At 45.4% G+C, this 25886-nt stretch overlaps 1 protein-coding gene across 1 annotated transcript in view; it reads left to right on the forward strand.

Annotated features, from left to right (window-relative positions):
* LOC122375011 overlaps positions 1-16202 on the forward strand; it is a 69872-nt gene extending 53670 nt beyond the window's left edge. Inside the window, exon 3 of the mRNA XM_043354146.1 lies at positions 16125-16202. Within this exon, the coding sequence (XP_043210081.1) occupies positions 16125-16202 (78 nt within the window). The remainder of the gene's footprint in view (positions 1-16124) is intronic.
* Positions 16203-25886: the final 9684 nt, after the last annotated feature.

Genomic DNA, 25886 nt, shown 5'->3' on the forward strand with positions numbered 1-25886 from the left:
AAGGATGCAATTTTACAGTCTCGTGGTAAATGTGCATACACATAATTCGGGTTCATACTTATGCATTTGAACATTATATAGGACCATATTATCCAAAAAAGCAAAACCAACAAGACTTTTACTGGAGAACCGTACCTACAAAAAAGCTACCGCGGTTTTTTATCCACACACACAAAAAAAGCGACAAGGTGATAACATATACCCCCCCCCCCCACTGGGGCGAAGGTTAATTTGAGCCGTCATTGCTCACGCTCTATGGGTGCCACTGTATCACTGGCTTGATTTTCGGAGAGATCGTTCATTTTTCTATTAAAATCTATTCATTTTCTGCCCTAATATCCACTAAATTATTTGTAGTGAGCATTTTGGCAAACTATTGTAAAAAAAAACGCTAATAGGGAACTCGTCCCGATTACCGACCGGGGAGGTTCGCTAATAAGTCTATGGGGTTTCCCATAATAAAAATGACAAAAATGTGACGCCTGAAAAGCTGAAATATGATCCCAAAAAGGTAACCTATACGCAAAGCACTCAATCACTGGAACAGGAGCGTTTATCCAACACCTTTATGAAAGTGAAAACTGATCACGTGCCGTACCAAAGGCGAAAAAAAGGCGAAAACCCAAAATTTGCGGGCTACCTCGTATGATATTCGAGGCCCACCCTGGATTTGGCACCCCTCACCCCTGCAGTCGGTGACGACAGTTGGCATCAACCGCCACACATTGCAAGCTTCAGCATCACCTCATTTTCATTTCTCTCTTTTCCTCTTCCTTTCCCTTCTTGAGCTATTTGCGACCATGTCGGGCGCAAATAGGAAATATATGTTGCGACACATTTTTTATTTTTTAACCACCATGCAGTGCACAGTCCAGCGATTCACTACGGGAAAACAGCAAGCAATGGAAAAAGGATTGTCGATTCAGAATAAAAAAGGTGAATCGTTTTTTATCAGCTAGGGCTCATATACGCACGTTTTGGATAAGCAAGTGACCATTTTTATTTAAACTACCCTAACACGTACCACCAGAAGCACTGACAACCGGAAAAGAATTTAGTTAAATAAACAAAGTATGGCAGACCTTTCACCGAGTTCTCTTGCCAGCTTTTCTGTAGGTCGCAAATAGGAAAGGGTCGCTAATTAGGCACCTTACCCTATTGGTGTTTTTCCAGCCGCGAACGTATAGGGGGGGGGGGTCCGTTGGACCCCCTTGCCGTTTCGCCCCTGATTGAGCTAGAGCTTCGCGCAAAAAACCAGCGTGTTGCCCGTGACGAGAGGAGGCCGATGATACCCAAGTTTAAGGTCCTAGGTCATTAGTTGTCCTTCCAGGCCAGGTCAATGACCCAAAAGTCGGGAAAATCGGGACCTGTTAGAACGTCGTAAAGCGTGGCTGCTATGGGGTTTTTCGGGGGTTTTCGCTATGGTTGGGGTTTCGGCTATGGGGTTTATCACGAATACAATGTTAGTTTTGATCAGAGATGATGTCTTCATGCATTTAGGTCAAGTCGGGTCAGGTCAGGTCAGATCAACCAGTGGGGGTCCTGCCGGGTATTCGTAGTAGGTGTCAACCGCCTCTGACAGCTTCGTAGCTTGTTATGAAGGCACCAAAACTACTTCGTAAATGTTCCTATGGTTGCTAAATTCGAATTCAGCTCTTAAAAACTGGCCTAGAAACAAATAAAACTCGAAAAGGTGAACCGAGGTCATCAAAGGTCAATGACCTGACCTGATCTGCAGGTGACCTTGACACCCACCCTTATGCATGGGGGCAACATCATATCACATGTTTAAACGCTTGAACCCACGAAAAGACTGCAAACGCGCGGCTAATGCGAGCACACATACGCCGAATCGCGATTCCGGCCAAACATGGTCTCGAAAAGTAGGTCACAGGTCAAGGTCATTTGGGTCAGGGTCATGAAATTATTAGGGTAGGTGTAAAATTAAATAACGCATTAACGCGAGGGTACTGAAAGTTTCGTCGCGATCGGCTGCTTTTTAAGCGAGTTATTCGCAAAAAACCGAGGGGGGGGGGGTCCGTTCGACCCCCCGGGCGAGGGTTAGGTTAGGTAGGGGCGAGGGTATATACGGGCGAGGGTTAATTGACGATACTGCGTTCGAAATTAGATTTTGTCGAAAAAAGGTCATTTTGCTGTTTTGGACGAACGTTTTCAGCGAAAGAAGCAGAAGTTGGTGAATTCACCGTAACCTGCTTTTTAATTCTGCATGTTTTTAATGCATATTTGCAACGCAAAGCCTTGGAACACACAAGAGATCGTTTCAGTCAAGATAAAAATATCTCCATTATGAACTTCAATATCATGATATGTATTTTAATGGAACCGCCCGGAGTCGGAGTCGGAGTCGGAGTCACCCTAAAATCCATCGACTCCGCAGCCCTGTATAAGACCTTATCAAACATTTGGTGAGCAAAAAGCATCAAAAACGAAAAGTAACGATTCTTAAAAGTACTTTAGTGATGGGCCATGCTAGTTTCATATCGCCGGCTTTGTTTATAGTGCGGAATTGTCGGGAGCGAGGGCGAAGGTCCCGGGAGGGTAGTGGCGAGTAAAACATGTATTTGTTGCTGTTTTCTGCATTTATTAGCATATTGCGTGGTTGATTTCAAATTTTTAGGGCTTTTGCCAAACATTTGGGTGGAGGTCTCGTCATTTTTCAATGTTTTCCCGGAATATGAGACGAATTAAATTAGGCGTTGGTGCGCCGTTTTTCGTGCTACTTTCTATCGAAGGAGCAAGGATCTTCAATTTATATGAGACGTAGGTAGTAAGTTTATTTTAAACCATCCTTTGCCAAGACTATAGCTGTGTTCCTCCTGGTTGGTTATTGACCAGCTTTTTTCTCTTCTGAATTATTATGTGTCCTCTAGAAGTAGAAAAAGAGAGCAGTGCACCAGGACACCATGCTATTATATCACTATGTACATTGACATAGCATGCCTGTATTACCAACACTAGCACTGCTGCTTCTCCTTATATCAATGATCATAAATGGCAAAATCAACTGTTGATGTACCTAACACATTTAAAAAGGCCGTAGCTTAAATCAAAGGATGGAAATCACAGTTGGGAACACTGAGATTAGGCCTTCCAATTTTGAAAGCCTTCCATTTTTGGAAAATGCATACCCCTTTATGGAAGGTCTTTCCAAAAATGAAAGGCTTCCAAAAAATGGAAGATTTGACCACAGTTTCCCCCACTGACATCATTAGAATCAGTGCAACTAGGAAAATCCAGCAATAGCAAAATCAAGCCGATCCCTTTAAATTTTTGAAACCCTGATGAGCCCTTTAAGGGTATAGAAAAATAAAATTGGTGATGCCAATGTGATGCCGGGCTTACCTGGGTAGCTCTACGTCCGTTCGCCCTCTGTTATACTTTATTCACTGCGGCATCCGATCTCTGAGGAGACAAGACGCCACTAGTAGTCGTATGAATGTAGGCGTAGTTAAAGTTGCGAACGACGACAGTTTTTGGAGCACTCAGTACCACCGTCCGCCACGCCCGCGACCAATTCCAGACTGGCCGTCTGGCACGGGCGAGGTCAGCGCCCGCTGACCCGGTCGCCCCGGGCGGCGGTTCATTCAGCCGGCTAATCAGCTGGCGGCTCGGCGTTTGACGCGGCAGCGGCTCCGACGCACTATGGGACGATGGCCCCCAAAATGTCTATTAAATCGTGGATTGCGTAAGACAAAGTTATTTTGGTACGTAAGGGGGTTATTTTATGCGCTGAGTCCGATTTTGACATTAATTTTATTGTCAGGTTAATATTAACGCACTTTCAAGGCATGATGCATAGTTCACATGCTTTTCGCATAGATTGCTGTCAAATTGTATCAAGTATACTGACTCAGTTTGGACTCAGCTTGATCACGAGTTCAACCTAAATAACATCTTTTCAACTTTAACGTTTTTTTTATTCAGGGATGCCTAAAACGATTAACAATATGATTGTGGTTTCAAAGTTTATTCAGGAACATCAAAGCAGATTATCACACATTTGCACGCAAAACGAACACAAGTCAACCGTGTCCAATTACAAATTATCAGGGAACGCGTGATTAGCAACAGTACCTACCAGTTGGCAAAATTGAGTCCACAGGTACCCGCTGTTTCTATGCGTTACAAGGCGCCTTGTCCTGACAGCGTGCGTCTACAGCGTCTTAGGCGTCGTCAGAATCGCTCAAGTCGGATTCATCGCTATAGATGTCGACTCTCAGCAGGCTCAACAACACACCTCCCTGCAGCTCAATTAGCTCAGAGCTCCCTTCGCAGCATGACGCCAAACGCAACCCGACCGCGCACTCTTCCCGTACGTTCAGACGCAACGATGCCGACAGGACCGTCTTTCTGTCATATAAGGTCGGTCTCGAGTTTTATCGGGTCGTTCTGTCCCTGCTCTCCATAACCTGACACCCGGTAGTGCCGAACAGCCACGCACAAGACGGAGGCGCCCCACCATTTGAAACCCCGGCCGGCCCGGCGTCTGACCTTGGTCTGACCGACTCAGCCGGCCGACCGGTAATTAACGACTTCACGCGGCATATCTCCGAAAACCGCAGCAATCCGCAGCTGAAAATCTCAGGACAATTTAACAACATGCCAACGACATTAACGATGGCAGAAACTTAACGGAACTCGATGGAACTTTTTTTCGTAGAGGTAACTTAAGCTTTGTCTCATAATGTTAGCGGCCATATTTTGACGTCACGTGTTAATTGCACCAAAAAACTGTCATAAGTACAAAACAATCAATTCAAAAGTGGTCCGTCTGCAAGCCCACTAACCAAGCATCATAATGGTATGCAGATTTTCTGACTCCCATTCCAGCTTCATGCCTTTATACAATCTCAAAATACCATACCAGATTCAGCAGTCCGACTCGCGTCCATAGCGGGTGGGACGTAGCTTGTGTTTGAAGTCAAATTGATCGGAAAGGGCACTGTTAGAGTTAAAATCGTTGCCATGTTTGGGTCCGCTGGTCAATTTTACACTGGAAACCACCTTTAGAAATCAGAAAACAAAACTTTATTTTTTTGATTAAGTGGGCATTCTTAGGGGCATCCGTCCCATGGTGCGACGAGCCGGCCGCGCCGCCCCTACCCGCCCGGGTGGTGTTTCACCGGTGATGCAGCACGCTGCTATTCTGCTGACGTCACACTTGTGATAGTGTTGGAGCAATGGGGCTTGTTAATGTTGACGTCTCCATGGAAACCCAATTTGACACGTGTAAGAGCAGCGTGCTGCTATCACCGGTGAAACACCACCCCAGTCTCCACAAGTGCCGATAGAAAGGACAGGAGGACATGCAATAACAACTACAAGGAATAATGAATTGTGGCTGATGCGGTAATATAGTGCATTATAAGGCAGTGTATTATTATATACCTAGTAGAATGCGCTTAAGAAATCTTCGGATAGAAAACCCAGCCGCTTAGTGTGCCCACTTGAGCTTTTCACGGATTTTTCCTTAGAAGCATAACTGACCCCGGTTAATGAAGCTACCGCTTATAAATCCAAAGCGCTGTGTCACCAAGGTGGTCTTATTAAGCGGATTCTCCTGTATTAATTAACCTGGCAGTTGCTGGGGTATTTCGCCGCCGGCACCCACCGTTTGCTTGGGGGGGGGGAGAGGGGGCGTTAAACGCCTCAAGCCCATAACTCGATAACCAAGAGGCGCAGCGAAACGCACGAGGCGGCTTAGCTTAAAGTTTATTTCGCGAGCTATCCATAATCATTCAAGAGGGAAAATTCAGGTGGACATCGTTCGCGTCAAAGTAATACCAAACATTCCCAGACATTGTTTTGCTGGCAAAGTTCGAACATCCAATCATAAACTATTATTGGTGGCCCTATTTTACATCCTAGGTCATCTAATGTCAAGAAAGATGATAAGCGATTGTTTATAACAATTTTAAATACACATGCTAGCTTCGTGCTCAAAGCATATTCTAAGCTCTAGATCCAACATATAAGAAGGCATATGAAAACACATCTGATGTACTCATATCAACATTACAGATCAGCTGATGAGCAGCATGGCTGGGTCCTGGAAAACTGCGTTTCGGATACGAAAAATAACATTTCAAATTGTAATAACACATGTACTTAATTTTTTTTTTCATAAAATCTTTAATTGGTTTGAGATGGGTGCAAAATGATCTGACCCAAGATCTGACGCTGACCTAAAATGACCAAAAACCTTCCTACATTGTCCGGAAACCGCTGACGATTGATAGCTCAATGACACTAGAGCCGTGCATAAGGAGGCGTGAAAACACTTTCCTCGTCTCGATCTATTACTAGAGGACCATGTCATGGCGTGTGAAAGGTGTTCTCAAAATAATTTTTTTTTGTTTTGTTTTGTTGGGTTAGGCCCTTTCGGTCCAATGAGACCATTTCAGAGCCGGGAGGATGATAGGATATAGGGGGAGACATTGGTCTGGGCAGGCACCCTAGTGAGTCGCCGGGGCTGAGCCCGTCCAGAGGACAGGCCACCCAGCCCCAAGGCACTCACTGCACCCGGCTACGGGGTGCGCCCCCTCGGGAGCAGCGGTGCCGCTCCAGGGGAGCAGCCCGCATGAGATAAAGTTGCCTGTCCAGCCCGGAGGGGGGTTGCGGCGTGGAGGAGAAGGATTTCAGTATCCTGAGGATAGAAGCATGGAACGGATGTCAAAATAAAAATATTTAGCCCGCTCCCCTTTGGGCTATTGGCGGACCTTACCGCTCCTTGGGGATGGTGGCCGTTTCGCCCCTCCACCTAAAATCTCGGAAAGTAACCGACCGATTTTGAAAGTTCAAAGAGCCTTCGATAGCCACATCAGCGAACTACCTGGTAACCAAGTTTTCCTTGACCTAGGTGCAACCGATGACGTCACAGGTCAGGTCAAAGGTCGATTTTTTCACAGATTAATTGGGCCTTTTCTATATGGAATGCGTTATAACATCAAAGAGAAGGCATGTGATCGAAAATCATAACATAACATAACATAACATAACATGTATTCCATGTAACAGCAGGCCACTTGGGCCCAACGAGGTTACAGGTAGATGAACAAACACTGTATGTAAAACACGGTACAATTACACCATTTCATCGAACACTAGCCCACGCTGTTTATAATACAAGTCTAACTCATTTTTAAAATTACTTAAGGAGGAACTATTGATAACTCTAGGAGGTAAACCGTTCCAAGCTTCTATGACCCTACTGGTAAAAAAGGACTGTCTTAACTTGGTTCTGGAAAATTTCTTTACTAGTTTGCACCCATTTCCTCTCGTGGAATTTGTATTGAGTGTAAACATCTTCCCAAAATCTAACTTATCAATCCCTTTGTATATTTTAAAAAGTTCAATCAAATCCCCTCTTATCCTGCGGTAATGAAGGTGTAATCGATAGGTGTAATCGAAAATCATCGATAGGTGTAATCGAAAATCATCGAGCGTTGGTTGCCTTATACATATGTTGCTAAAGGTCACTGATGCCAGATCAGGCCACCGAGGTCAGGCCACTAAGGGTTACAATATCTACTATACTATTTGTGAAATGAAACTCTGTCTGTCTGTCTGTGTGTTTGCACCGTGCAGAGGGGTGCTTTGACGCCGTGCACAGGTCAAACGGTGCGGTCGAGAGGGCTGAAATTTTCGCACAGTGTTGATGACGTCACGCGCACGTGCAGTGTCGTGTTTCGAGTCCCGGGGGGTGGATGGTTCGCACGTGGCACGCGCTGGAAAAAGGTGCATTTTCTCAGAATATTGTTCGGTTCTCAAGGCATTTGCAGCCGGGTTCGATAAACTTTGCAACTAAAATGCATGGCAAGCGGCGGCGGGTGCTTCTCATTTGCGGATTGGCAAGTTATTTATTTTGATAAACAGAGGCGAATGAAGGTGTTGATTTTCGGTAAATAAAGACAGTTTTCACTGCGCTTAACCGAATGCACCACGTTTGCCATAGTGCGCAACATTTGTCACGATGCGCCATTTTTGCCGCTAACCGCACAACTTTGTCAAATATGGTCCGATCCGATAAAGGTGCAATTCGGTGGAAGGATGCATGACAAAATGACAGGTACAAATGCGCCACGTTTGTCGCAACGCGCCACATTCGTCACAAGGCGCTATTTCCATCAAATACGATTAAGAATAATGGAATTACACGAATAGGAGCAGGGTTAGGAACTCTTTTTTTAGTTCATCAGTTTATCTGATAGTCTGTGACCTCACATGACCCAGTGGTAGTGGTGGTAGTGTAGTGGTAGTAGTATTGGTAGGAGTAGCGGTAGGGGTAGTGGTAGTATTAGGGGTAGTATTAGGGGTAGTGGTAGGGGTAGTGGTAGGGGTAGTGTTAGGGGTAGTGTTAGGGGTAGTAGTAGGGGTAGTGGTAGGGGTAGTGGTAGGGGTAGTAGTAGGGGTAGTGGTAGGGGTAGTGGTAGGGGTAGTGGTAAGGGTAGGGGTAGGGGTAGGGGTAGGGGTAGTAGTAGGGGTAGTAGTAGGGGCAGTGGTAGGGGTAGTGGCAGGGGTAGTGGTAGGGGTAGTGGTAGGAGTAGGGGTAGGGGTAGGGGTAGGGGTAGTGGTAGGGGTAGTGGTAGGAGTAGTTGTATGGGTAGAAGTAGTAGAAGTGTGGTACAGGCCGATCGAATGTGACGTGGTGACCTATGCGACCTGGCCTGACCGAAGGTGACCTGGCCTGACCCAGTGTGACCAGAGATGGCCAACTTGACCTGACTTGACCCCGCATGACCCAAATTTCATCCAACTAAGCCCTCAGAATAGGTATGTTCAAAATTTTTCTCTTCACGTTTCCGTCCATATCTCTGCTTCGACGACAGATCAATTTATCAAACACCATTCGAAAGCAAATTGGCTGGTGTCGCATTTTCTGGCTACGCCGCGAAGCAAGTGGCGCAGCCAGGGGGCGTCGAAGTCTAGTTCCTACCAACCTGGCACTCCCATGCCTACGTCACCACGAGGACGCCCGAGGGCATTTACATGTTGAAGATAGGGAAATTGCCATAGTTTAGAGCCGCCTGGAGGGCAACCTTGAGATAGATGATGATGTAAATGTGTGCTAATATGATCATCAACATGTTATTTATCCAAATCCAGGGCCAATTAATCGATATCTTGTCACGTTTTCCAGTGGTGATGCGCTAACTTTCGTGGTTCTTGCAGCCAATAAGGGTGTTTCATAGCGCGATTCAGCCGCATTATCGACTTTAATGCCATAAACTGCCACGGAACATATGATTTGCAGCTCCCTGGCGTGATAGCTGCCAGTAGAGCTCCGGAGTCGGAGTCATGAAGTCGGTCGGAGTTGACAGTTCTGACCTGAGTCGCCGAGTCGGAGTCAGAGTCGATTTTAAAAGCTGGAGTCTGAGTCAGTCACCGCAATTCGATCCCCTCCGCAGACCTTTCAGGGTTCTGTAGTCGGAGTTGTAGTCGGTCGGAGTCAACAGTTCTGACCAGAGTCAGAGTCAGAGTCGATTTTGAAAGCCAGAGTCGGAGTCGGAGTCACCAAAAATCCATTGCCTCCGCAGACCTGCTAGGGCTGTGGAGTCGGAGTCGGTCAGAGCCGACATTTGAAATCAAAGTCAGAGTTGATTAAAGTCTGAGTCAGAGTCGGAGTCATCAAGAAACCCATGGACGATCCGCAGTACCATGCAGTAAGGGCGCTGCCGATCGATGCCCTGAATTGCCTATGATTTATGAATTGAATGAATAGATGGCAATTAATCAGGTACCTTCTATTATTCATCCCTTGCCACTTCGAGGACTTACTTTCAGTAGAAAAAGACGCATTATTTGTTTGTTTATTTATTGACAAATATTTTTTGAGCAGTTAGGGATACAGACACAAAACACAATGATAGCACCTCGCATGGTGCAAATCATTGCTAGACAGATGTTGAAATGTGTTGCCATTGAAGAATCTACTGATTTTCCTGGCGGCTCTCGTTTTCAAGTAACTACTGGTCTTGTAAGATCTCTTGATTGCTCACCATCTGGCGTCTATAGTTCCAAGGTTTTCTGAAAGCTTATCAAACTTTACCATGGCTGCTCTTGATGGCATGGCGCTTGCTGGTTCTGGGTTCTTAATTAGTGGTTCTTGCGTCTGATCCTGTTGCTTCATGTTCCATCACATCACATTAAATTTCTAATGGAACAAACACTTCTACCTTGTATTTCACTATCAGTCGTCTTGCATTTACCCCTGTGCGCCTGCTGGCCCTTTTATTTCCACGATAGAATCCACCAATTATTGAAAAAGCCTCTGATAAAAAAGCAAGAAAAGTATGTCAAGTTAAATAATTGCGACGGTCCTAGAAAACCAGAAAAAAATATCAAAAAGCCTGTCCATCTCACTTCCCTCACTTCATAACAAAAACCACGCAGCAAAACATGCGAAAGAGTCCTTAGCAACGCCTTAGCAACGCATTTGTCTGAAGTGCGCAATATGTGTCACATCTGGAAAATTTAGTAGCTACTTGATTATTCAACTAGAGTTGGACTACATAAGCTAGGCTTTTATATAAAAAATAAGTGTCTGCTTATCGAATTTATAGCAACTGGTTGCTTAACTTCGAAATAATGATTTATTACAGAAAAAGCTTGTTTGCGACATATTTGTAAAGAAACAACGGAAATAGCTTTGACTCGAACGCTATTCTAGTACATTTTTGGTAGAAAACTTCGTCCAACCTTATGTTTTAGGGCCTTGGGCGCAGCCGCTTGTCTACTATACTATTTGTGAAATGAAACTCTGTCTGTCTGTGTGTTTGCACCGTGCAGAGGGGTGCTTTGACGCCGTGCACAGGTCAAACGGTACGGTCGAGGGGGGTGAAATTTTCGCAGCGTGTTGATGACGTCACGCGCACGTGCAGTGTCGTGTTTCGGGTCTCGAGGGGTGGATGGCTTGCACGTGGCACGCGCTGGAAAAAGGTGCTTTTTCTCCAAATTTTGCTCGGCTCTCAAGCTTGCTTCAAGGCATCGGCAGCCGGGTTCAATCGCCTTTGACAATAAAATGCATGACGATCGGCGGCGGGTGCCTCTCATTTGCAGATTGGCCAAGTTATTTGTTTTGATAAACAGAGGCGAATGAAGGTGTTGATTTTCGGTAAATAAAGACAGTTTTCAGTGCGCTTAACCGAATGCACCGCATTTGCCGCAGTGCGCCACATTTGTCCACATGCGCTATTTTTGCCCCAAATCGCACAACTTTGTCAAATATGGTCCGATAAAGGTGCAATTCAGTGGAAGGATGCATGGCAAAACGACAGGCACAAATGCGCCACTTTTGTCGCAATGCGCCACATTTGTCACAAGGCGCCATTTCCATCAAATACGATTAAGAATATTGGAATGACACGAGTAGGAGCAGGGTTAATACTGTTTTAGTTTATTATTTATCTGTTTTTTTTTTTTAGTTCCTACTTATTGGATTCAATTAGTCTGTGACCTCACATGACCCAATAGTAGTGGTAGAAATAGTGGTAGAGGGAGTAGTGGGTGTAATGGTAGTGATAGTGGTAGGAGCAGTGGTAGTAGTAGGGGTAGGAGTAGCGGTAGTAGTAGGGGTAGGGGTAGGGGTAGTGGTAGGGGTAGTGGTAGTGGTAGGGTTAGTGGTAGGGGTAGTAGTAGGGGTAGTGGTAGTGGTAGGGGTAATGGTAGGGGTAGGAGTAGGGGTAGTGGTAGGGGTAGTGGTAGGGGTAGTGGTAGGGATAGTGGTAGGGGTAGTGGTAGGGGTAGTGGTAGGGGTAGTGGTAGGGGTAGTGGTAGGGGTAGTGGTAGTGGTAGATGTATTGGTAGGGGTAGCTGTAGGTTTAGGGGTAGGGGTAGTAGTAGTGGTAGGGTAGTAGTAGGGGTAGTGGTAGGGGTAGGGGTAGGGGTAGTGGTAGTGGTAGGAGTAGTTATAGGGGTAGTGGTATGGGTAGGGGTAGTGGTAGGAGTAGGTATAAAGGTAGTGGTAGGTGTAGGGGTAGGGGTAGGGGTAATGGTAGGGGTAGTGGTAGGGGTAGGGGTAGGCGTAGTGGTAGGGGTAGTGGTAGGGGTAGTGGTAGATGTAGTGGTAGGGGTAGTGATAGGGGTAGTGTTAGATGTAGTAGTAGGGGTAGGGGTAGTGGTAGTGGTAATGGTGGAGGCAAACGTAGAAGTGTGGTCCAGGCTGAACCCATGTGACAGGAGGTGACCTATGTGACCTGACCTGACCCAATGTGACCGGGGTTGACCCCATTGACCCGTCCTGAACCCGTGTCACCCAAATTTCACCCAACAAAGCCCTCAGAACAGTTCTTTTTTTCAAAATTTTCCTCTGCACGTTTTCCTCTGTATCTAAGCTTCCAGAGGACTGATCGGTATGAATCAAACACCATTCGAAAGCAAATTGGCTGCTGCGCATTTTATGGCTACGCCGCGAAGCAAGTGGCGCAGCCGCTTGTCTACTATACTATTTGTGAAATGAAACTCTGTGTGTGTGTTTGCACCGTGCAGAGGGGTGCTTTGACGTCGTGCGCAGGTCAAACGGTGCGGTCGAGGGGGCTGAAATTTTCGCAGCGTGTTGATGACGTCACGCGCACGTGCAGTGTCGAGGTTCGAGTCCCGGGGGGTGGATGGTTCGCACGTGGCACGCGCTGGAAAAAGGTGCTTTTTCTCCAAATTTTGCTCGGCTCTCAAGCTTGCTTCAAGGCATCGGCAGCCGGGTTCAATCGCCTTTGACAATAAAATGCATGACGATCGGCGGCGGGTGCCTCTCATTTGCAGATTGGCCAAGTTATTTATTTTGATAAACAGAGGCGAATGAAGGTGTTGATTTTCGTTGAATGGGGACAGTTTTCAATGCGCTGACACAAATGCACCGCGTTTGCCGTAATGCGCCACATTTGTCGAAAGGCGCCATTTTTGCCGGAAATTGCACAACTATGTCAAATATGGTCCGATAAAGGTGCAATTCGGTGAAAGGATGCATGTCAAAAGGACAGGCACAAATGCGCCACTTTTGTCGCAGTGCGCCACATTTGTCACAAGGCGCCATTTCCATCAAATACGATTAAGAATAATGGAATGACACGAGTAGTAGCAGAGTTAGGAACTTTTTTATCAGTTTATCTGATGGTGCTGTGACCTCACATGTCCCAGTGGTAGTGGTAGGTGTACTGTGTAGTGGTGGTAGTATTGGTAGGAGTAGCGGTAGGGGTAGTGGTAGCAGTAGGGGTAGTGGTAGTGGTAGTAGTAGGGGTAGGGGTAGTGGTAGGGGTAGTGGTAGGGGTAGTGGTAGGGGTAGTGGTAGGGGTAGTGGTAGGGGTAGTGGTAGGGGTAGTAGTAGGGTAGCGGTAGGGGTAGTGGTAGTGGTAGGGGTAGTAGTAGTGGTACGGGTAGAAGTAGGGGTAGTGGTAGGGGTAGTAGTAGGGTAGCGGTAGGGGTAGTGGTAGTGGTAGGGGTTGTAGTAGTGGTAGGGGTAGAAGTAGGGGTAGGGGTAGTGGTAGGGGTAGTGGTAGGGGTAGTGGTAGGGGTAGTGGTAGGGGTAGTGTTAGAGGCAGTGGTAGGGGTAGTGGTAGTAGAAGTGTGGTCCAGGCCGATCCAATGTGACGAGGTGACCTATACAACCTGGCCTGACCGAAGGTGACCTGGCCTGACCCAGTGTGACCAGGGATGACCACCTTGACCTGACTTGACTCCGTATGACCCTAATGGCATACAACTAAGCCCTCAGAATAGTTCTTATGTTCAAAATTTTCTTCTGCACGTTTCCGTCCATTCTCTGCTTCCAGACGACCGTTTAGTTTAAATCAAACACCATTCGAAAGCAAATTGGCTGCTGCCGCATTTTATGGCTACGCCGCGAAGCAAGTGGCGCAGCCGCTTGTCTATATTACTATTTGAGGAAGGCGTAGTTTCTGTCTATTACGAAGGTCGCGACATGGTGCTACGTAGCGCGGGTTACAGGTCACACCGTTGCACCTACCGCGCTGAAATTTGCGCAAGTTATAGAACAAGGATGGACAACGTGCCTTTGAGCGGTCTCGGCTCGATCGGATCGATAGCGAGCGCGTGGCGCGTGCCCAAAAAGTGCAAATTCGCGTCATAGACTTTACATGTATAAATCGGCTGGCAAAAACGGGCGAAAATGGCTAAATTTGCCCGACACGGGTCCGTTCCCCGTGCAATATCTCGGTAGCCGTGCGCCCGATCGGCACGGGGAAAACAGCATCGTGTAGAGAATCGAACGGGCAATCGAATAGTGTGCGGTGCAGGGGTGGCACGCGCCACGTGCAAGTGTGAGGGCAATTTCATTTCAAAAAGTGCCATTTCAAACGGATTTTGGATTTTATTTTATTTTCCCGTGACCATCAGACTGAGAGAGTTGAAACAACGTCAATTGCCAAGAGAAATGTACCGCCTCTCATGGAAAAATTGTGGACAGCTAATTGATCAAAAACAATGTGGAAAAATCGCTGAATTAAAATGGTATTTGTCCATAATGTGCCACTAAAAAGATACACGGGATTTGCTGCTTAACCTGATACGCTTGATAATTGAAAATGCTATCATTAGAAAGAGCATTCAATTCTCTCCAAGATCCAATCATCACGTTTGCATGACAAGCAACAGTATTCTTAAAAATATAAATGTTTTAAACCTCTGCAAAACGATTTTTAGCGAAAATTATCTACGCCTTTCATTTGTCTTAAAACTACGCACCTCAATTATAAAGCACATTTGACAGATTCTGAAGTGGAAAGCATGCTTATCAGACACGGGCACCTCGATGCGGTGGATATTTTTTCCACAAACCAAAACGTTTAGCCGTCAAAAAGCAATCGACCGAAATGGATAGATAACCCAACCGACACAAGAACAACCGAACACCCGCCGATCGAAAATATCCCTTTTCGCGTTGCGGAGCACGCGGGTCACCCTAGTAAATCCAACTATACTAGCGTCGTGTGATACACGTTTTATAGCCAATTTTGCATTTCAAATTCAATGGTGTGGGCTAGACGACCATTGGGGCCGGCTTAGCAGTGTTTCATTTTTCAGCCTTTTTGGTGGCAAATCACACCTAATGGGGAAAATATTTTCATCTCTAAAATATGAATGACCAACTTTACTTCATCTCTGAAAAGAGTTTCATGTATTCCCAACAGCCAGTTCACTTGTCACTTGACAGTTGATGCACCCATATTCTTTTGTTCCACACCCTGTCAAGATCCTGACATGAAATCCTGGTTTATCAGTTAGCATAAAAATTGGCATTAAACCATTTTGCAAAAATACTGCAGTTATTTACTTTCTTTTTTTCATCCTAAGATTTTTTTTCTTCATCGGCACACCCAACCAATATCCAATTTTAGAACACTGCGGCTTAGATTACACCCTGGTGAAGGTCAGGTCAAGGTCAGGTGAAATAAGGTTAATTTTCGAAGTTGATATTTTGCATAAAATGGGTACCTAGATATTCGCTTCAGCTCATCACGGGGAATCCAAAGGTGGTCATTTTTGCTCTGTGTGGTCTAAAACAGCTAAAAGTTGAGTTTGGAAATTTTACGTAATAAATGTTGAGTGATTTATTTTTTTTCACCATAGCCTTGGTAAAAATGGAGCCATCGAGATCACGTCTGGCATGTGTAGGTATAGCAGACCAATAGTTCTGGTATTTTCGGGGTTTGATATAAAAATCACTTTAAGTTTTGATGGTCAATTTGTTTAATCCGAGTTAGGAGTTTTGTAGCCCTGTTTATTTTACATCTTTTTTATCTTGAACATTTTTCGTTATCTTCAAAGCTGTAGGCGTGATAGTTCTTCCCGCTAAGCCTTTTTTGGGTCGAAAATGGCAGAACATGACATGAATCTGACGTCCTTTGTGGCTAAGCTTTCAAAGACTTTGGAAAAATGTGGTAACAAGATGTAAAAATGATGCCCGGAAGGGCATCATTTTTAGGCTGGTGACGAAAGACTGGTGGCGAAATCTGCTACAGATTAGGAGATATCGACTGAAAAAGAGAGATGGTCCGTTTCGCCCCCCCCCCCCTCCCTCCCCCAACGAGGCGTCGGGCTTTCATTCAATTTCTGCTCTCACAGTCTCTCTGAACTCTTTTTTTAAATTACAGAGTAACGGAATTGCAAGTGGCAATATAATCTTCCTGCCTGCGCCGGACCAGAGTTTACACATGCAGGCTGAGTTCTAGCATTTATATTTTAAATTTTTAAGCCGTTGAGCTTTTAAGAAATTGTATGCACTGTTCAGCTTCTTTTTTTGGTCCATCACAGCGGGCTTGTATGCCATTTGCCAATCAAAAACGAATGTAAACACTTTTTATGAGGTCTGGTAACCTCGCCAAGTTCTTAACTGATTCGTTTAGTAGCTTTGATTGGGCACTGCCCACGTTGTCTGTCTATGACACGAATAGAGGCTGCTGACATCGTTTGTCGCGGTTAGATAATAATACCAAATACCAATCCAAGTCCCAGTGGCTGCTAGATCGCAATTTTCCTGGCCCACCTCTCCAGCCAGGCTAGACTTTGCTCGGCACAGCTGTCGCCTCAGTGCCTCGGGCGGTGACCCGTTCAAAGGGGCCCACAATTCGTATGGTGCCGTGGCTCTCAAACCAACACAGAGCAGTGAGACGCACAGGCTCACTTTCCATATAAGGCGAACAGCTGATTCTGACGGCCGGGTTTCATTAATGCTAAGGCGCCCCATCACAGCGCGGCATTTCAGTTGGTGTCGGGCGCAAAAGCTGCTATGCCCCGCCCCTCCATCACGTGACCCTTCCCTCACGTGGCCTCAGTCACGTGGTGTTTCCACTCCTTGGCGCATGGCGGCGCTAGTCTCTCAGGGGCGGTGGTAGCTTGCTCCCCCGCCGTCCGCGGGTGATGGGTAGCAAGTGCTGGTGACTATGCCTACATTTAGTATGTGCTATGCTATGTGTATTGAGGATTGAGGGCACCTCTGACTCGCTGCGCAATTAAAATTCTGGTATTGATTGGTTGATTCTGGCATTGTGTCTTCGCGCAAACCATTGAAAAGGAGGCGGACATTTTTAAGGAACCGTTAAGTACAGTCACCAGCACTTGCTACTAATCACCTCGTTTTTGCTCAGTAGTTTGAAGACCGATCAATTCTCAGTCGAGCAAGATACGTCAAACGATCGGTTTGGTCCTCTGATTTTCGAATATCTAACTTGTTTTTGTATGTTCGAAGCATTTTGGGATGAGGAGCCAAAAAACGTCTTTTCTGCCCTAAAGTTGCCCCAAGAAGTCGTAGAACCTAGCCCCGCCTCTGATCCACAGACCACTAGTGCCATCTCTTGTCAGCCGAACAAACCGCAGAAGTAAATAATGTCACGTGACCTTTGCACACGCTACAATTACTACGCAGTTGTAGTGGGGGAAGCGGGGCGGAGGCGTGGAGAGGGACGCGATCGGTACGGTCGGCTGGGGTCAGGTCGCCGAAGTCGGAGGTCATCCGCCGGAGGGTGTTTGGGCGGTTGAGCCGTGTGGGCTGGGGCTTGCGGAGTGGGGAGCGCCTGGACCTGTCTGGAAACAAGTTCTACAACGCTGTGGCAGTCGAGAATATTGTGAGGAAAGAGAGAGAGAGAGAGAGAGAGAGGGAGAGAGAGAGAGGAGAGAAAGAGAGTGGAAGAGAAAGAGGGAGATAGAGGGAGAGGGAGAGAGCGGGAGAGAGAGAGAGAGAGATGGAGAGATAGAGAGAGAGAGAGAGAGTGGGAGAGGGAGAGGGGAGAGAGAGAGAGGGAGAGAGAGGAAGAGCGAGAGAAAGAGAGAGGAGAGAGAGAGTGGAAGAGAAACAGGGAGAGAGAGGGAGAGAGAAGGAGATGGAGAGAGAGGGAGAGAGAGGGAGAGAGAGGAAGAGAGAGAGAAAGAGAGAAAGAGGAGAGAGAGTGGAAGAGAGAGAGGGAGAGGGTGAGGGAGAGAGGGAAAGGGAGAGAGATGGGAGAGAGGGAGAGAGGGGAGAGAGAGAGAGAGAGAGAGAGAGAGAGAGAGAGAGAGAGAGAGAGAGAGAGAGAGAGAGAGAGAGAGAGAGAGAGAGAGAGAGAGAGAGAGAGAGAGAGAGAGAGAGAAGAAAGACTGGAGGGAAGGGATAAGGACGGGAAGAGTAAACAGAGAGGCAGAAAAGGAAAACCAGGAAGGGTAAAATGAGAGAGAGAGGGTAGGTAATGGGTAAATCAGTGAGAGGGAGCGAGAGAGAAAATATTTAGTTGTGTCAGCTTGTTTCGTATGTAAAATGTAAATTTGCTTTCCATCATTTCAGCTTCGGATTGCCGATTGGAAATTAAATCTTAGCATCCTTATGATAAACCTACGCTGACGGGATGGGGACGTTTTTTATGGTCGTCGTTGGGAGCTCGGCACTAATGGGGATGATGTTGAGGGTTTCGCAAATATTTCATATAAGAGATGATATTTTTTGCATTACCTATTAAACATTTTTTTTTACGTTTGCTATGAAAATGTTAGGCCCATTTCATCCCGAGTGCTGAGGGGGGGGGGGGTGGCGTTTCACGCCCCTCCGTCTAACTCGGCTCCTGGGCCACGTAGAGCGACACGCGGTAAGCGGCAATCGAAAGAGCGTCAAAAATAAGAAGGAAAACACTCGGTCATTTTAAGGTTAGGGCAAAGTTCAGGTCACCAGAGCTCATCAAAGGCAAATTTTGTCGATTTCAACGATTTTAAACATTCGACGGCTAACTCTGGAACCAATAGAGCTACAGCGCCGTGTAAAAGCGCATTCGATAGCTCTTTTAACGCTCTTTCGCCAACATGTCCTCAAATTTGACCTCAGATCAACGGTTAAGCCCCCAGAGGGCACCGCTCTGATTGACCTCAGATTTGACCTCAGATCAACGGTTTAGCCCCCGTGTTTTCACTGCTCTAACAAAAGTTAGTGTCAAATCAAAAGTTATAGTAAAAAAAACTGCTGAAGACCTTTCATGACCTGAGATGACCTCAGGGGCACACAGGTGCAATTTTCCGATTCAGAGTGTCATGTTTACATATGAACCGATGTTTGAGAGTGTGTAGAACGACATTCGGCCAAAAGAGGCTCATTTCAATTTTCTCCCATTGGCTTATATGGAGCTGTCGCAAAATTGACCTGACCTTAGGTCACAACTCACAGATATAAAAAAAATCCGAGATATCCATTTTATACATAGGTACTGTTACCCTAGGCACGTACTGAAAGTTTCAAAGTGATCGCTCAGTCGGTGTAACTACAGCGAGCTTTCTAACTTTTTCTGAGTTAAGGTCAATTGGCGTTACATGGTGACCTGACCTTGAATGACCGGGATCTGAAATTTTCATAGCATGTGCGAAAAAGATGTCGGAACGGGTGTAGGTATCTAAAACAGCGGCGCTACGCGTCGCCGTTTTTTGAGATATTCGCGAAAAATCTAGGGGGGGGGGGGCGTAAAAACGCCCCCCCCCCCCCAGGACGGCGCGGATCAAACGGCCCCTGAGACCTTGGGATGGTGCCCCTGAGACCTTGGGATGGTGCCCTTGAGACTTCGAGATGGTGCCCCCTCAGACCCGGGGAGAGTGCTCCTTCAGACCTCGGATTTCGGAAAAGTGCCACTGGAAACTTGGAACGGTGCCCCCGGAGACCTCGGGATGGTGCCCCCAGACCTCGCGATGGTGCCGCCGGAGACCTTGGGATGGTGCCCTCTCCGACCTTGGGATGGTGCCTGCGGAGAACTCGGGATAGTGCCCCCTGAGAACTCGAGATGGTGCCCCCGCGGACCTCGGGATGGAAATAGATGGACAATATTAAACTAAAAACTAAAAAACTCAACTAAACTAAAAAAAAACCCGAGGCGAGGGACAGAAATGGGACTCCGGGAGACCCCGAAAACGGTACCCTATTCCGATAGACCTTCTGGATGGTGCCCCCTTAGGAGACCTCTGGGTTAAAGCTCCCGTCGGTGACCTCCGTGATGAATTAAAAAAAAACCTCCGTGATGGGCCCCGGGAGGCCCAAGGGGGGAGAATGGCCCCCATGGCCTCTCTCTGGATCCGACACTGAAATGATCTGGCCCAAGATCTTACCTAAAAAAAACCAAAAGCCTTCCTTCATTGTCCGAAAACCGCTGACAGTTGATAGCTCAATGACACTAGAGCCGTGCATAAGGAGGCGTGAAAACACTCCTCATCTCGATCTATTACGAGAGGACCATGTCATGGCGTGAGAAAGGTGTTCTCAAAATAGATGACACTGTATGAATGAGTAAATAATTCGCGCCCCGTTGGGCTATTGGCGGACCCTACCACCTGATGGGGTGGTGCAGCCGTTTCGTCCTCCACCTGAGATCTCGGAAAGTTACCGACCGATTTTGAAAATTCGAAGAACGTTCGATAGCCCCACCAGGGGCTATCGAACCTTGTTACCAGGTTTCGTTGACCTAGGTGCAACCCATAACGTCACAAGTCAGGTCAAAGGTTGCATTTTTTTACCGATTTAGTCTAAATAATGCGTTACAGTCAGTTAACACATCAAATAAAAGGCATGTTATCGAAAAACATCGATGGAGCGTGGTTGCCCAATACATATGTTGCCTAAAGAGGTCACTGATGCCAGGTCAGATCAAAGAGTTCATGTCACTAAGGGTCACAATATGAACCCAACTATGCTAATTGGTCGCGTGATACATGTTTTATGGTCAATTTTACATTTAAAGTTCAATGGTGTGGGCTAGACGGCCATTGGGGCCGGTTTAGATTACGTTCTGGTGGAGGTCAGGTCAAGGTCAGGTCAAAAAAGGTTAAATTTCATAGTTGATATTTTGCATAAAGGGGGTATCTATTCGATGCAGCTCATCACGGGAAATCCAATGGTGCTCTTTGGCTTGCTCTGTGTGTTCTGTGACGGCTAAATATTGAGTTTGAAAATTTTACGTAATACATTTTGAGTAGTGTTTTTTTTGCCATAACTTTGCTAAAAATGAAGCTGTCGAGTTTAAGTTTGGCATAGCTAGAGCTGATAGTTCTATAACATATATTCCAGCTTTAATTTTGAACGTTGTTGGTATTTTCGGGGTTTTATACTTCTATAGTTTTGATGGTCGAAAACAATTTTTGTTTAGAAATCAGAGTTGGCAGTTTTGTAGCGCTGCTTATTTTATGTCTTTTTTTTATCTTGAATGCCTATTTTTTGTTATCTTCAAAACTGTAAGCGTGACAGCTCTTCCCGCTAAACCTTTTATTGGGTCGAAAATGACAGAACATGACGTCACTCTGACGTCATTTGTGACTAACCTTTCATAAGAGCTCTGGAAAAATTTGGTCACAAGGTGTAAAATGATGCCTGGAGGGGTCTTGAAAGTTTGGTGGGGACCTACGCTATACTTTAGGAGATATCGACTGAAAAGGAGATGGGGCTCTTTCGCGCCCCCCTCCCCCCAACGGGGCTCGAGGCTTTCAGTTGTTGCTCTCACATTGGTTACATTACAACGTAGTGGAATTGCAAGCTTGGCAATATAAGCTTTCTGCCAGCGCCGGACCCGAGTTTAAACATGCAGGCTGAATTTAAACATTTGACTTTTAAATTTTTACCGTTGAGCTTTTTAGAAGTTGTATGAACTGTTCAGCTCCTTCTTTGGTCCATCACAGCGGGCTTGTATGTCATTTGTCACACGGGCGTAGGAACGTCATGAAAAGTGGGCGGGCCACCCTGTTAAGGGGCCTCCTTTTCCAGGGGGCCTCCTATTTTCAGGGGCCTCCAACTTTTGCCTCGTCCTGCTGGCTGCTTTCAAGTATGACCTCCAAATCTAGCTTCTGAGATCGGGCAGATGTACCCAGGGGCGTAACCGCTTAAAGGGACCCTCCCACCTTCAAAAAAGTTAATGAATTGGCACGAAAGTGATGTCGCTCGGTTCAGAAAGAGCGAAAACGAATATCTACCAAATTTCATCGAAAAATATTCACCGGTTTTCAAGATATTAGACTTTTACTTTTGTTTACTTTTTGGGATCTCCGCTGTTCCTAGCGACTTTATTTGAAAGTGCGGCATTTGTTGCGCGCAAAGCAGCATATACCACCGCGTGCTACCAAACGTTTTAGTAAAAGATTTAAAAATCGTTAGATCTCCGCTGACGTCACAAATTCTAAGGGGGCATACCAATGCACTAGCCCCTTAGAATCTGAAAACTGCAAGTTTGAAATTCCATAGCTCCGAATTAAAGCATTTGTCGATGTTGTGAGTGCCCAAACCGGTATTTGCAGGCCATGGCCACCAATTTGGCTATCTCAACTCAAAACTAATGTTAAGGTGGGAGTGTCCCTTTAAGCGAACAGTGCGGAAAGTCCGCACCATTTTTAAAACTTATTCCCCCTCCGGTTTTTTTTTAGAATCTATTTGCCGCAAACGGCGCATGACCCCTGAAAACCCTTACACAAATGTCTTCCTCGTTTCCCAGGTGCCCCCATTAGCTTCATAGGCGCCCTCTTTGGCATATAAGCGCCCTATGTATAGTCATCAGAGACATCCCTATATGTCCCACAGTCCGTTGTCGTTGTTAACCTTCACTACATTTGATAACAATTAACAATTTTTAAATGTCAAGAAAACAAAAACTGAAGCAACGGGTAAAAACCATATAAATAATATAAAAGCACTACAACAATGATAATTAGGGGTTTAAAAATTTCATTTTGCCATTTTACACAAATACTGATTGTTTAGTACCTATGTGATTCATGATACAAAAGAACATACAGTGCGATTTCCTCAAAACAGCTTTTACGTGATGGGCAGTGGTTCTGTCTTTTTCCCATTCACAAGGCCAAAGAAGGGACAATTTCTTAGCTTGGAGGTAACACTTTTTGCAAACCTACCACATTTTCTACCTTTTTTAAGAAAAATCTCACCGTCATGGGCCTTTTTTACGCCGTAACGAGACATTTGAAGTCAAAAGTGTACCCAAATGAATCAAAAAATTGATTCCATGCCCATATTTGGTCATGGTGGCTCCTCCCACCAGAATCAAATTATTGATGCCTCCATATTTTGATTCCAAAAGTCTAGTTTGCCCAACTGAAGACGCGTTTACATAGGGTTTGTTGCTGTAGCGGCGGAACACCTTCAATTAAGGGGGGGGGGCACTACCGACTTTTGTATACAAACGACACCACCGCATAATTACATACCCAAACGCCGAAGAGTGAGATGTCGTACTTACCACTTCATTGTGATTGGTCATCAAATTTGTGGACGATCGATCTCGGTGCTTGTCCTCTGTCAATCGGACTTATAGAAGCCGAGTTATGCCGCCGCGGTCCAACCCGTACGACCGACCACTTTGCAATCTAGCTGGATTCCGCTGGATGGAGGCACATCGGTCACAACTCACATGCAAAAGCTAGATTTGAAAACTGAGGAATCACCCAAGGCTATCAACCAACAGCTTAGGATCACGAGGCGGCGCTGTTTTCTGCTTGATATATTCAGGCAAATACATTGATATGTTTTTATTCAAATTAAAACTAGCCTTTTTAATATTTTTCAAAAGATGATTTTTCTTTACCCAGAGCAAATATGTATTTCAAGCTAGCAATTTTCTACCACGACAATATTTCTGCTAGATTTAGTAAAAGTAAGGTTCTTGAGAAGCTGTAAACAATCATGTTTGTCGACAATTGCAAGACACCTAAAGACAATTGCGAAGAGGTTCACTGGTGACCGCCCAGATGAGAGATGTCAAAGGTATTATCAGGGTTTTTTTTTCCAAAATTTCGGACTTACTCAGTGAAACGTGTAGAAGAAGGTGACTGAAGCCCCAATCCAAAGTCATTCGTCTCAAAATTGCCTAATTTTCCAATGGTGGGCCTCCAAAGTTTTCGCGGCTGCCAGCCGCGTAAACTTGCGAGTACTTGGTGGTCCATCTCTAAACGCCCATAGGGTTTACACTAGCGGAGACTTTTCTAAATATTTCTAGGGAAAATATAATGGATCTAGGGAAAATATAATGGATCTAGGGAAAATATAATGGATTACATATGGATTACAGCATATTTACGTCTGGACAACGAGTTGCGGGGAAAAGTGCTGATTGTGTTGCAGTTTTAGGAGCCGGTGATTAGGCTGGATTTTCGGGTTACTTTTTCGTTCCGATTCATGTATTTCATAGTGTTTGGCTTTTGAATATTTTAGTTCTTTCAGATAAATATTACTTGCCTTACAACTTTTGTAAAAACATTTCATTTTTTATAAGCCGACATTCAGAGTCCTAAAAATACATCAGCACTACAATCATTGTAAACAAACAAATGGAGCACCACTTGGCTCTGTTCCAAGGCCATTTTTTAGTTTATCTGGTGGTTTTCTTGCTCTTGTACGTCGTTTTGTTGGATGTTTTGAATCCCTTAAGATTGACTTATATCATATTTAAGAAGCATGTTGACTGAAAACAATCTGAAGTATCCAGGAGGCTGACAGAGGTCCTGACTACTGAGCAATATCAATATCAAGTTGAACGAGTCAAGAAATTTTGGTTGATAAACGCAAGTTGATCGGGCTCATATATCAGCAAGAAAAAGTAAAATTAAAAGAGCTTATTGTCCAAAAACAAGCTATAATATTGCAGACCTTGGAGCAATACTGAAGAGCACGCTGAGCAGGATCATGCCAGAAAATGTTGACTGATGAGCGCATATTGATGTATTGGTATGAATATTGAATTATAACTTACAACAGCAAAATAAATTAGTGCTAACTATCAAGTTAAAATCTAGAATGAATGGACTTGGGCAGTTTTACTATGCTTAGATGCTATGCAGAAATGTGCATCAGGTACTCAGTGTCTGGCAAATGAAACATGCGATCATTCCATTGCTACTGGAGGAGAAAGCTTGGATCACTAAATCCACTTTATGTTGATTATGATGTTAATCATCATCACTGTATTTCTTGAAAAAAGGATTGTAGTAAAATTGTCAATGTGACAATCCATGCAATGATGTGATCATATTATGTGTTCATAGTCATTCGTGATAGTCATTATTGGTCCAATATACAATGGCAAAGCTCTCAGTCTCGGTGTTTCTTCCTGTGGATGGCCAGCAGTGACTCAGAGCTTAGAAGTATTAGTTTTCTTCACAGGGCTGGGATAAAAAGTACTGAGGGTAATCTTCCACCAAGGAACTCTACTTTGACATGGTATGAGATGTAGGCACAAGTAGTTAGGTGCTCAGTTCCTATATTCAGTACTCAGTAGTTGTGTATGTTTAGTCGGGTTAGCTTAGATCAGATTGTTAGTTTTTTAATTTGCCAAATGTCCATAAAAATGTGACCTGAGCAATGAGCATACCTGAACCTGACTAACCTGACAGCTGACCTAACCTCAATCATCACACATATTTGCAGCCTACCCAAGACCTGCATGGCAGTAGCACCCAGTTATAGGTAGGTACTCACCCTAGCTCAATCTTACCTGCTAACCTTCAACTTGCCAAAAGTTAGCTCACATTGCCAAGCTGTGTCCAGGGAAACAGTCAACTGAGGAACTGGCTCATTGGGTGGCTGGTGTGAGTCTGTGCATTTAAAGTGTTTCTTCTCTGAAGCTGCTCTGCACTGCTGTATGTCATGTTAGATGCTCAGAAAATGTGGGAAATGATTACTAAGCTACTTTAGTGCTTTGTTAATGCTCGAGACATGAACAAGTACAGATCCTGCAGGGTACAGCTATGAGTTAGGTGCTAGGTGAGTATGTTATGTGAATGTGCTGTTCCCTGTTTGTCCATAGTAAGTATACAAACAAGCACAGGGTCACAGTTATATTCAATCTCCACATAAACATACAACAAAAACGGCCATATGGCCTAACTCCGAACACACCACAGATAACTTAAGCCTTTGCAGG

Source organism: Amphibalanus amphitrite, unplaced genomic scaffold (assembly GCF_019059575.1).
Source record: "Amphibalanus amphitrite isolate SeventyFive unplaced genomic scaffold, NRLGWU_Aamphi_draft 001757F_arrow, whole genome shotgun sequence".
Taxonomy (NCBI): domain Eukaryota; kingdom Metazoa; phylum Arthropoda; class Thecostraca; order Balanomorpha; family Balanidae; genus Amphibalanus; species Amphibalanus amphitrite.